Source organism: Diabrotica undecimpunctata, chromosome 7 (assembly GCF_040954645.1).
Source record: "Diabrotica undecimpunctata isolate CICGRU chromosome 7, icDiaUnde3, whole genome shotgun sequence".
In the NCBI taxonomy this organism is placed as follows: Eukaryota; Metazoa; Arthropoda; class Insecta; order Coleoptera; family Chrysomelidae; genus Diabrotica; species Diabrotica undecimpunctata.
This window is the reverse complement of record NC_092809.1, coordinates 133,113,056-133,125,436: the sequence shown is the minus strand read 5'-3', so window position 1 is coordinate 133,125,436 and position 12,381 is coordinate 133,113,056. Positions and strand designations below refer to the sequence as shown.

Below are 12,381 nucleotides of genomic sequence, written 5' to 3'. Positions count from 1 at the left end.
TTTTTCAAAAAATAAATCTTCCACTTCCGTTTCCAGCTTTCCGTAGCTAACTAATGTGATGCCAATATACATCTCCAATTTATATCTTAGTAAATTTGCTGTTTTAACCATACATTTTGTCTTTTTTGAGGAAATTAACATGTTAAATTTTCTGGTAGGTATATTAAATTGGTGCAGCATAAGTTGTAAGTCCTCTTCACTTTGAGAGAGAGTAGTATTGCGTCGTCTGCATAGCAGATTATTTTAAGTTGTTTTTCTTTCATTTGGTATCCTTTTTTGGTTCTTACTTTTTTTATTACTTCATCTATAATCAGGTTGAACAATAGAGGACTCAGGTAATCTCCCTGTCTTATCCCATTGTTAGCTTCAATAGGATCGGTTAGTTCTTCTTCTACGCTTACTTTTATTGTGTTGTTTTGGATATTTTCTATTTCTTAGCGTTAGAAGTGCTAATTCCATTTCCGATTATTCTACCTTTTTCTCTTCCTTGTACAAACTCATTTTAGCATTGTAGATATTCGCTGCACTTTTAAATGTAGCAGATAATATGAGTCTAATTATCAACGAAAGCAAATCAAAGCTCATGGCATCTGAAACAAACCACATTATTAGAAACATGGAACAAAACTCATTGTTAAAAATACTTGTGTGGGTTGCATATTTATATTGGTAACAATGTATTTATTAAATGATTTCTTTAATATTAGTCATTGTTCCAATAACTATTTTTTTGGCAAACAATCACGCATTTCAGAGTAATAATAAAATACAAAAAGGAAAATTCGATGTACTTTTTAGACAAATATAGAACGTAATTGTACAAAATATAGGTTATTGTAAAAATATGTATAAATTTTAGGTTTTTTGGGCTTAATTATATGCTTGCTGTGATACTAACAATATTTTCCTAACAAGGTTTTGGGCCATAAATGCATTTAACGATCTTTTAATAATTCAAGTAAAATTATTTTCTAGACACGTTTATCAAACGCAGCCTAAGAGATCGCCCATTTTAGTAAACCTTCTTTATATGACGAAAAGAGGAAAATTAAGAATTAAAAAAGTGCTTCTTTCTAGTAGCACCACAAGAGAAGAACATTGGCTGTGTATGATTTGCGCTGAAACCAGGGAGATGTGGAAGAAATCCGGCGCCTGGTTTTATAAAAGCATTCCGAAATATATTCTTCCTGTAGAAAATTCTAGGTTTATGAGAAGTAAAAGTGTTAGAGCTTCCAGAAGATATAAGGAGGATGATAGCAGTTCCGATGACGAGAGGAAAATTTGGGGAAGGCGGAAGAGAACTAATTCTAGTACGGAGAGTGCTTTAGGTAAGGATAACTATTACACTAATGAATATAGTTAAACACTATTTGTAAAACTAATTATTCACAAATATGAAAAATATATTAATTTAATAATTTGTATATTTATATGTATCACGTCTGCTAAAATCCCGTAAGAAAACTTTATACCTATTTACGATACACAGATACCTATTCAACAAATATTAAGTAAATTAAATAAATTGATAAACACATATTGATAAAGAGTACTTGTTATAAAGGATAAAACTAAATTCTATGTTGTCATATATATATACATATCTCATCTGACATCTCAATTATTGAAATCACGTATTACACTACACAACAGTGATTCTCGACTTCACCCTGACCGTTGTGCATTAGCCAAACATGTCCATTCCACTGGTCATCTCATGGACTATACTAACACCACAATTCTCCACCGTGAGAACAATAAATCTAAAACAGAGTTCATTGAAATGTCTTATATTTTCCTTAACGATTTCTCCATTAATGTTAAGAGTGACATCAAGAATCTAAGCGATATATACCACTTGTTACTTAAATCAGATACCAAGAACAATACTATATCACAGATAACTAACTTGACTGATATATCCATTAACAACTAACATACCTTTATAATTAATTTTCATTAACACAAAAAATATATAACATTCCCTTGCTTTTCTTAGATACATCTCAATAAGATGCATTAATACATGAACAATATAATATAATTAAATAAAGTAAATCAAAATAATATTTTCCTATACTGGGATTTAAATTCATTCGTTTTTTACCAATGAACCTTAACGACATAAAGATTCATAAGAACAATGAAGTTGTCAACGCTTGCGTTCTGGCTAAAACAGAACCTCACTTTTAAACTATCTAAAAATCAAAAATTTAGTTATTGCCGACAATTCAAAGAATTACCTCCTTTTAAATGTAGTTACATTGGGTTTTTCGATTAACCTTGGGTAAGCCTTTACGTGTCAAGTTCAAAGCTACCATACATTTCAAACCTTACAAAAAAAAACTTTTTTTGCACATAGTAACAAAAAACACCACTATGTTACTAGCTAAGTTTTTTAATATTCTAACTCTACAATTCTAAGTTACGGTAAGATCAATAATGTTTTAATAGATAATATATGGTAGCTAATTATAATTTATTCTCTTTCAGCCCTGAAGAAGCCAAATTAATTCTCTTTGGCGAAAACGTTCGGGGAAACAATTGATACACATTAGAGTCTTTCTTGCAGATTTCCCCAATATTTAAGAGTTTACTATATATATATATATATATATATATATATATATATATATATATATATATATATATATATGAATATGCTGTGATCCTAATATGGAAAACAGTAATATGCATTTAAATAAAAAAGTAAGATTTAAAATAAAACACTATCTATTTCAGGAAATTTTTTATTTTTATATTTTAATTTATTAGGATTTAGATACTTTCTATCCCTTGACAAAACATGTTAATTGTCTTTGCAAATCTCACAAATAAAGATATCAGTTTCACATCCGGAACAATCTATATATATAGCACAATTTTTTACAGACAACGCACTGTATCTACTTCTCTCCTTTTCTGTCTTCCAAAAATTTTTCATCGCAATAGAAATAAGTAGCATCTTCTTCTTTAGGATTGTCAGCTGCAATATCTATTATGTCATCATCATCGAAAGAGTCGTCTTTGAAACTTACTGATTCGGATTCTGAAGAGGAATCTTGAAATATTGTCTTCTTCTTCGTCTTACGTAGATTCTGGTAACTACAGGATAGTTGTTGGTTATCTAATGATTCCATTAGTACGTTCCACTTTACTTTTTTTTGGCTTGTTTTAAAGAAGAATTTATTGAAGTTTCTAAAGCGTCTTTATATGGAGACGAGGTAATAATAGCTGCTTTTCCAGGTGCCCTACCTATTCGAGGTCCTGTCTGTTTTTGAAAGTTGGCACCGGTGTAATATTTTCAGGTACAACAAATTCATTTCCATCTACACTATTGTCGGCAAATTGTCCCAGTTTGCACCTTAAGATACGCCTTTCTAAATAGTTCAGCAATGTCATAATGTGTAATTGGTCTTTGATTTGACCTTTAAAATAATCTCCACATCTCACTATAATGGGTTTTTAAGGGTCTAATTAACGTTTTATCTAAGGGCTGCATGTGGTGAGTATAATCAGGGGGTAAGCACACTATGTCAACAACAATCTCGCTATCAAAATTTATCATTTTTAAATTTCGACAATGTGTATGATGTCCGTCTAACACTAGCACCACTGGATTGTTTTGTGATGGTTTCACTTTTTCAATAAAATGTAGGAACCACTGTGTAAAAATATGGGTTTGAATCCATTCACTTGGATGACACACAATTTTTGAACTATGAGGAGCACCCTTTCCAATAAAACATTGTGTTTTTTTCTGAGAAAAATCAGATATGGTGGAACACAAGTTTTTCAGCCACTCATACACAAGACTGCTCTGACTAAAAAACCTCTTTCTGCAGAAGTTAATGCTTCTACCTGCTTCGAACCTCTAAGCGCAAGAACGTATTGGACTTTAGACTGAACAATACTTAATTCAGTCTCATCCACGTTGAATACTCTATCAGCTGAATAATTATGATTTTCAAATGCTGCATCCAAAATATCAAAGAAATGTGTTACGTGTTCCTTATTAAAGCCTTTGGCTCTATGGGTGGACGTTCCAGTTGGCTTTCTGAGAGAAATTCTATCCTTGTGCCGTTTCAGGAATAAATTCAACCATTTTCTTTTGGCACTTTCCTTTTCTTTTGAAAATGGATTGGGTATTTTATTAACAGTAGCCATACTTTTAACATTATTTCTTGTTAACCCGTAAAACTTGTTTCCATTAAAAGTAGATACTCTATCAACTGATTTTCTAAGTTTTGTGGTAGGACAGTAGATCTTTCTAATTTTGTTTCAACAACCTGAACTGGTGTAGCATTTATCTTAGCTGATAGACGAAATAATGTAGTGCGTGGGACATTGAATATATCTGCGGCTGTTTTGTGTCCCATCTCCTGACTTCGCACAGCTTGGGTGGCACGAACCATACCTTCTTTTCTCAATTTTTTACGACCCGTGGTATTACTCTAAAAAAATATTAATAATTAATTAAGACAGTATTTATTAACAGAAATCCTATGTAGATTTACTTCTTAAAATCTTCAAAAATTAAGTGTACCTAATATAGAATATTCCATTATAGGGACAGTATAGTATTCCATATAAGGTACATGGCCATCTTTTTTTTTCGTTGGCCACATTAAAGTATTTGCAACAGGTTAATGTTAAATTGCAATATCGGAAAATTAAACTTAAGCTTTCTAAACATGCAAGACATAATCGGATATTTCTATGCTTATTTTAAGTATGTGTGTCAAAATGTAGAATAAATACCTTAAATAATTTTTGTTATTAAAACAAATATAACTACGAAATTACACTTGTTACTTTTAACGGTTTAACGATGACTGTCTACAGACACGACAAGAGTACTGGCTACACCATGGTACAATTAACACATTGTACCATGGGCTACGCGCTGGTGATGTCGTTGCAGTGTTGCTACTTTTACTTTGTTCAACCTAAGGATATTCCATAATGGGTACATATTCCATATTTGGCACACTTCATTTACTATCAGCTTTTTTTCGAATGGTCGAAATTGCTTCTAATATAGCATTTTTAAAAAACAAATTAAAAGTATTGGCTATTTCTACTGAATCTGTATTTATGTTACCCCCGTTTGATAGCGTTATGTTACTTTCATTTTTTTACATTTTGAAAAATCAGATATAATTTTCCAGGCACTTTTAGTAGGATTCGCAGTTGTGTTTATTATAGTTTGTTAGTAGGATTTTTTGGTTGAATTACGAAACTTTTGATGATTTCTTTTTTTATGTTTATAATAATTATGCAACTCAGGAAATGCTCTAGATCAGCGGTGCTCAAAAGGAAAATACGGGACTGTCCTGACTCACCACACGTGCATAATCGAAATAATTATGATGCTATGTACTTTTCTTTGCAATTTGGCGAGTCAACCGATATGACTGATACCGCCCAGTTGTGGATTTTCATTCGGATGGTATTTTCTGACATGCTGGCTAAAGAAGAATTGTTAACAATGCTGCCTCTGAAAGAAAAAACTCGCGGAGAAGATATATACAACGTTTTTATAAATTTTGTGAAACAATACGAGCTATCGATATACAAACTCGTGTGTATTACAACAGATGGTGCACCATCCATGACTGGCGTTAACAATGGATTTGTTGCATTATGTCGAGCTAACGATGAATTTACATCGAATTTTCACACGAAAGTGAAATCAAAATATCGTAATCGGCTAACTGACGAACATCTCTCTTCATGCTTGGGTTTGGCCCTCGGTAATTACGTACCATCATATGAAATACTTGTGGATGATATGCAGTGCCATGCATCAACATCCAAATAAAATTAATATAAAAAACATGACTTTAATTACAACTCTCTGTAGTTACAACTTTTTATCAACTAGAAATGTGTAATAAATTTTTTTATTTTCAAAATTGTTTTTTTACTATGCTTTGTTTTTAAACCAGGAGGAGTAAACCAAGGAGACAGATTCACACCCAAGAAAGTGACTAGAAAAGTTACCAAATACATCTTCTTTTTTGGTTGATAATATCGGCCTTCGTCGCTAAAGAGTTCTAAAAACAACTGTTTTTATGTAAAAGCAGACTAAAAATCTAAAAATTAAAAGAATAACGCAAAAAACAGAAAAAATCGCCGATATAACTTCATTAATCTATGAAATGCCATTATTGTCAAAATTTCATAGCAGTGGAGTAAACTTGTCTGAGGTTGGACCAATTACAATCAAACATTGCGGCGCGGTATATTTGAATTGTTCCTCCTGGTTTAAAAACAGGGTATAGTCGATCTCCGGACGCTTGCAGTTTATGTGGTAGATCCCATGCAATATAAGTCTGAGTACCACTGCTCTAGATAATACATGCAAATTTTTTAGTTCATAAATTGATTGTCTCACCTCACTATTACCCATATATTACTATTTGGTTTAGCTTTTTTTATTGGCAATAGGGATACATACACATATTAAAAAAAGTATTAAAAGCAATATTTGTGTGTGCCAAAATACCATAGATTTGATTCCAGTCCACTCTTGAGATATCATTTATAAATTCAATATTATTATTGTCAATAAAATTTCAATCAAAGAGCTATAGAATACAAGAGTGACAGAGGAAGAGAGAGGGGGTAATGTGACAATTATTTTAATTAAACTAATTAAATATTACAAATTTATTAATATTGACGTCAGCACTTTATCGATTCCATATATTTTAAGTATATAACTAGTACTTTTTAAATAAAATATTTGAAATACATACCTACCAAGTTTTATAATAGTCGCAATTAATTATTTACCCATAAAATTAGTTTTCCCTTGGCCTATTGAATAATATTGATTGGGTTCTTCACATTTTACTAAGAGAATCACTGTGAAGAAAGTTGTGTTTGTTCTCACATTCATTAACATAAACTTTACAATTATCCCTAATCAAATAGGGTCAGTTTGAGTTTTAAGCTTCGAGGTAGCAGGTTGTTAGCTGGTGTTTCACGCTTTTTGGGGACGTTTACATTTAATTGGAAAGCAATTGTTGGTTGGTAAGTTTTTAATTATTTGAACTAGGTCAAACCTTAATTTTTTTACAGGTACACAATTTTGCTAGAGTGAGTATTAAATATTATTATTTTTACAAATAACTTCACTGTATTGTTAGTTTAAAATTTCGTATGTTTTTCTTTTTATCTTATATAAGATATTATATAAGACATATTATAATAAGACTGGTATTGTGTACTCCGTTTGGTTTAATATTTTTTATCTCCCTGATGAATTTACAGATATTGTAAATCATAATGGAACTCTAACCTTGAAGTATACCTAGCAAACTACAGTGTTATAAATAAATAAATAAATAAATAAACACTTTATTTGCTTTTAAACAAACATATCTTGTGTAGAATTGGTCAGTTAATTAAATAAACCAAACAAATAAACAAACACACTAAACAAACTAACAACTAAATGAGTAACATTTAAAATTGAAGAAATTCTTCAATTGAATAGAAAATGTGAGCAGTCAAAAATTAATTTAAATTTAGTTTAAAGCTCTTACACAATTTTATATGCATTGGTAGTCTATTAAAAAGTCTTTGTCCCATTATACTAAAACTTACTTTTACTTTTTCGCCTCTGGATCCGACTACAGTTTTTTTGCCCAATATCGGGCTACGTCTACACCCTTTGTATTTGCGAGCCATAAATCATCGAGGGTGCACTGTGATGGGCAAAGTCTGCATACTCTCAGGTGCTCCACGTTCTGTATTTCCCCACATTCACAAAGTGCGTCGTTGTCTGTCTTGATGCCCCATTTAATGAGGTTCTGTTTTACAGGGGCAACACCTGTGCGTATGCGATTGAGTGTCCGCCAGGTTCTCCAGTCCAGGTTCATTCCATTAGGTCGTTCTGGATGTAGAGGGAACAGTTCGGGTGGTTCGATGCTGACATTTCTCATAAACCTTTTCCTTGATTTAAGTCGGCTGATTCCTGGCGGTTCGTCAAACCCGTATAATTGGTGCCTTTCATCGAAAGTTTGCCTGAACTTCTCCACATATTGTAAGGCGCATCTACGGTCGTCTGGTGATGCGAATCCAGCTACCCGGTACAATAGGGGTAGAGGGGTAGGCTTCATACAACCGGTAATTATTCTACATGTTTCATTTAACGCCGTGGTGACTTGTTGGGCGTGTCTAGATCTACCCCAGACGGGACAAGCATATTCCCCTGTCGAGAAACATAAGGCCTCAGCTGTTGTCTTCAAGACCTGGGGGTTTGCACCCCACTTGCTCCCTACAAGTTTCCGGAGAAGGTTGTTTCTCGTAGAAACCTTTTGTCTTGTGCTCTGACAGTGGAATTTATACGTTAGTGACCGGTCTAGTACTACTCCAAGATATTTAAGCCTATCAGTATGTTTCAAGCGTTGTCCCTCCCAAGAAACATTCAGTTTTCATGCGCCAGTTGATTGTTGAGATGGAATGCACATACTTGGGTTTTAGTAGCGTTTGGCTTTAATGAGTTTTGTTTGTAGTAAGTTGACATCATGTTTAAAGCCTCTTCCATTGTCGACTCTACTTGTGTTAGTGTTTTCCCCTTTACGGCTATACCAAGGTCATCAGCGTAGACAAAACTCTCAGTCTGAGGGTGGCCATTTTTTTGGGTTCTCCATCTGCTCTCCTTTCCATTTAGCAAAACGTAGAAACGTCTATTACACAACAGTGATCTAATGATATTTACCAGATCATAGTCAGGCACAGTGTTATAGATCTTAGTTAGCAAGGTTCTGTAGTTTACCGTATCATAGGCTGCTGTGAGGTCTATCAAGGCTACTCCCACTATCTCTTTCTTCTCAAATCTCTCCTCTGTGTATTCTGTTAGGTTCAGCACTTGACCTGTGCATGATTTACGTGGTCTGAAGCCTGTTTGTTGTGGGATTAGTATTGCATCTAATTTTTCCGTTTAAAATGAGGCGTTCATACAATTTATACAAATGGCATAGCAGGGATATCGGACGGTAGCTACTCGGTAGTTCAGGGTCTTTCCCAGGTTTCAGAAGGGCTACTACTTTTGATTTACGCCACAGTTTTGGAATATGGTAGGTAGAGCGACAGATGTTAAATAGATCGAGCGCCCATTGTCTCGCTTTTTGCCCGAGATGTTTTATCTGCTCTGTTAGGATTTCGTCCACCCCAGGTGATTTTCCATTTTTCATACATTCAATACCATTTTTGAGCTCTTCGATGGTAAATGGGTTTCGCAAGAGAGTTGTTTCCTGGTCTTGAGTTCTTATGATCTTTGGCGTTTTGCAACGATTGTTTGTTTTGCCATTCAGGAGCAGTTGGTGGGCTATCTGATTTGGCGTTATTGCACATAGCTCTTTCATCTCTGTGGGATCACCATTAAGTTTTTTGATCATATTCCAAGCCTGCTTACTACTGTGCATCATATCCATTTTACTTAAAGTCTCGCTCCACCGTTGTTGTCTGGAGGCACTTAGTGTTTGCTGCAGTCTCTCCCTTATCTCTGCCGAACTTCGCTAAATGGGTCTTTACTATATTCTTCGGTGTACTTTGTCATAATGTCTTTTGCTTCATCGTTCAGACCAGATATGTAATGTTGTTGACGTCCTGTGGGTATGTGTTTACATGAGATTCGTTTTACAAGTTTGATGAACGCGTCATAGTTTTTGGGGATCGGGACTATATTTTTCACTTGTGTTTCCAATTCATCAGCAAATTTTGTCCAGTTCGCTTTTTTGAAACTAAACCTTTGTTTGAAAGCGAGTTTCGGAGCTTTTATAGCGCTGTAACCGGTTATTTTCACGGGCCTATGTTGCGTCTTCGGTATAGGCTTATATACCTTCCTAACGCAACGGTCCTCTAAAAACATGCTGATGAAGGTGAGATCAGGGTTGTATTATACTAGGAGACCTGAAATATATATTTCCTCTGCACATTGGGACACGTAATGTATCTTTATATCTATTATTTAAGTTATAAACTTGCCCATTGGTTTTAAAATTTTCGAGGTTATTAAATACAAATATACAAGTCTCCAGAATATATAGACAGGCCAAGGGCAGTATTTTGAATTTTTGAAAATTTTGTTTGCAACTAGTCTTATGAGGGATAACAGCAATAGACCGTGTTATTCTTTCTTGTGCAATAAAGACTTCATTAACTACTGGCTAATTCATGGCTACTTGTTCCTCAAAAACAAATCCCGTATCTTAGAAGGGATTTGGCCTGGGCATCATAAAGCACTATTAATTGGTTCTCCGTTAAAACTTGTTTTAAATTTCGTAACAAAAAAGTTACTGAGTTTAATTTTGCAGCAAGTGCATCACAATGTTTTCTCCAATTACGACATTTATCTATATGAAGTCCTAGGAACTTTACTGATGAAACGTTTTCTATATTATTACTATTTTTGTTTTAATTTAAACATTTCAAATTAATTGGGTTAACACATCGTTGCCTATTATGAAACTGCATGAAAAGAGTTTTTTGGGTAGTCAATAATAGGTTATTATTACAGAACAAGGTGTAAAGGTTCGACTGTAAATGATTACATTTGGACTCCAAAAAGGTATCGGACTCCAAAAATGTATCAGATCCGTTAATTATGGCATTTATATCATACGCAAATATTAAATATCCATCTGAGTTAACCGAGACAACATCGTTGACGTAAATAAGAAATAAAATGGGTCCTAAAATTGAGCCTTGTGGTACACCTATATTACTATCGTATGATTTTTTGCCTTTCTCGGTAAAAATGACATATTGTCAACGTCCGGTCAAATAAGATGTTAACCAATTCAATGCACGTCCTTGAATACCTATATCTTTAATTTATAAATTAAAATTTCGTGATTGACAGAGTCGAAGGTCTTGCTGAGACCTTAAAATATGCCAACAGGACTCTCCTGCATCTATTAAACTTGTTGAATGAATTGCTGTATGGTACATTTTTTAGACTGGAAACCATGTTGGTTACTAACAATCATTATTTACCTGTACAAATAAATTAAGTCTTTGTAAATGCCTGTATTCAATAATTTTTAAAACATCGAAGAAATTGTTGATTGGTAGCACCTTTCCAGTTCTAATATAATCTGGAAAGTTTTCATTTGAAAATGATAAATTAACTAAATTATGTCAATTTCGATACTATACAAGAAACCTTTTTTAGTAAAATCACAGGGATTTCATCAAATCCTTGAGGTTTTTTGATTTTTATGTTTTGATTTAATATTTCGTTTCATTCTAATGTAGGGTACGGATGAAGAAGACGTTGGTCAGCCAAAACAGTGTTGTTACAAATATAAATATGTACTATCAGCTTGTTTTGGGATGCTTGCAATTGCTTCTAACGGAGCATTTAAAAAAAAAAGTTAAAAGTATTGGCTATTTCTACTGAATCTGCAATTATGTTACCCCCGTTTGATGGCTTTATGTTACTTTCACTTTTTTTTAATTTTGAAATTAAAGATATAATTTTCCAAGCACTTTTAAAAAGGATTACAGTGGAACCTCGATTATCCGTCTCTCTATTAACCGTCACCTCTGTTAACCGTCAGGGTCCATACATACGTTATATTATCAACATAAGTAAAAATTTAGTCATCAATTCATTTTGTTTAAGCAGTGCGGATAAGCCAAACGAAATTCGTTGAAATGTTTACGTGAAGTTATGCCACCACCGCATTTTTGTATGTAAATAATTATTGTTCTTATTTATGGCTCTGGATTAAACTTCAATTTAAATAGGTAATGATAAGTGATACCGTTCTTTTAGAGTTTCATTTTTGGAATCGCAAGCCGAAAATAAAAACGCAGAGCACAATAATTATTACAGTCAATATCTGCGTATCAATATAATTCAGTTTGATTCAAATTCGAACATTGATTGTGTCACTTAGTCGCATTGAGCAAAAAGTATGATGTCCCGAGAACGACAGTCAATGATTTAAAGAAAAATGCTGATGGAATTGAAAAGTATGCTTCGCAAATGGAATCGTTGGATGGCCGAATGAAACATAGTTAGACAATGAAAAAAAGTCACAAATGAATCACTCGACACGGCACGACACGACACGACACTCTGTATTTGTGGTTCATTTAAAAAAGAAGCAAAGGTGTTCCTTTGTCTGGACCAATTGTTGCCGAAAAAGCGTTGTTTTTCAACATGAAATTGAATGGCGATCCTTCATTCAAAAGAAGCAGCATCAAGTGTTTAATGCGGATGAAACTGGTCTGGAGTGGAAACACTCGCTGCACTGTCTAAAAAATATAAACCAGGATTTAAAACGCAAAAGCAACGAATCACAGCAATGATTAAAATAAAAGTAGTGACCATGGCCTTCCTATATTCATTGGTAC

General features: G+C 33.5%; 1 protein-coding gene across 4 annotated transcripts in view; it reads left to right on the top strand.

The window, feature by feature from the left end:
• Positions 1–12,381, top strand: part of Rph (Rabphilin) — a 171,508-nt gene that overhangs the window by 105,268 nt on the left and 53,859 nt on the right. For 2 of the 4 annotated variants that reach the window (XM_072538250.1, XM_072538249.1), the window contains exon 5: positions 976–1,328. In XM_072538250.1, the coding sequence (XP_072394351.1) occupies positions 976–1,328 (353 nt within the window). The remainder of the gene's footprint in view (positions 1–975; positions 1,329–12,381) is intronic. The other 2 variants (XM_072538252.1, XM_072538251.1) reach the window with 2 other exon arrangements.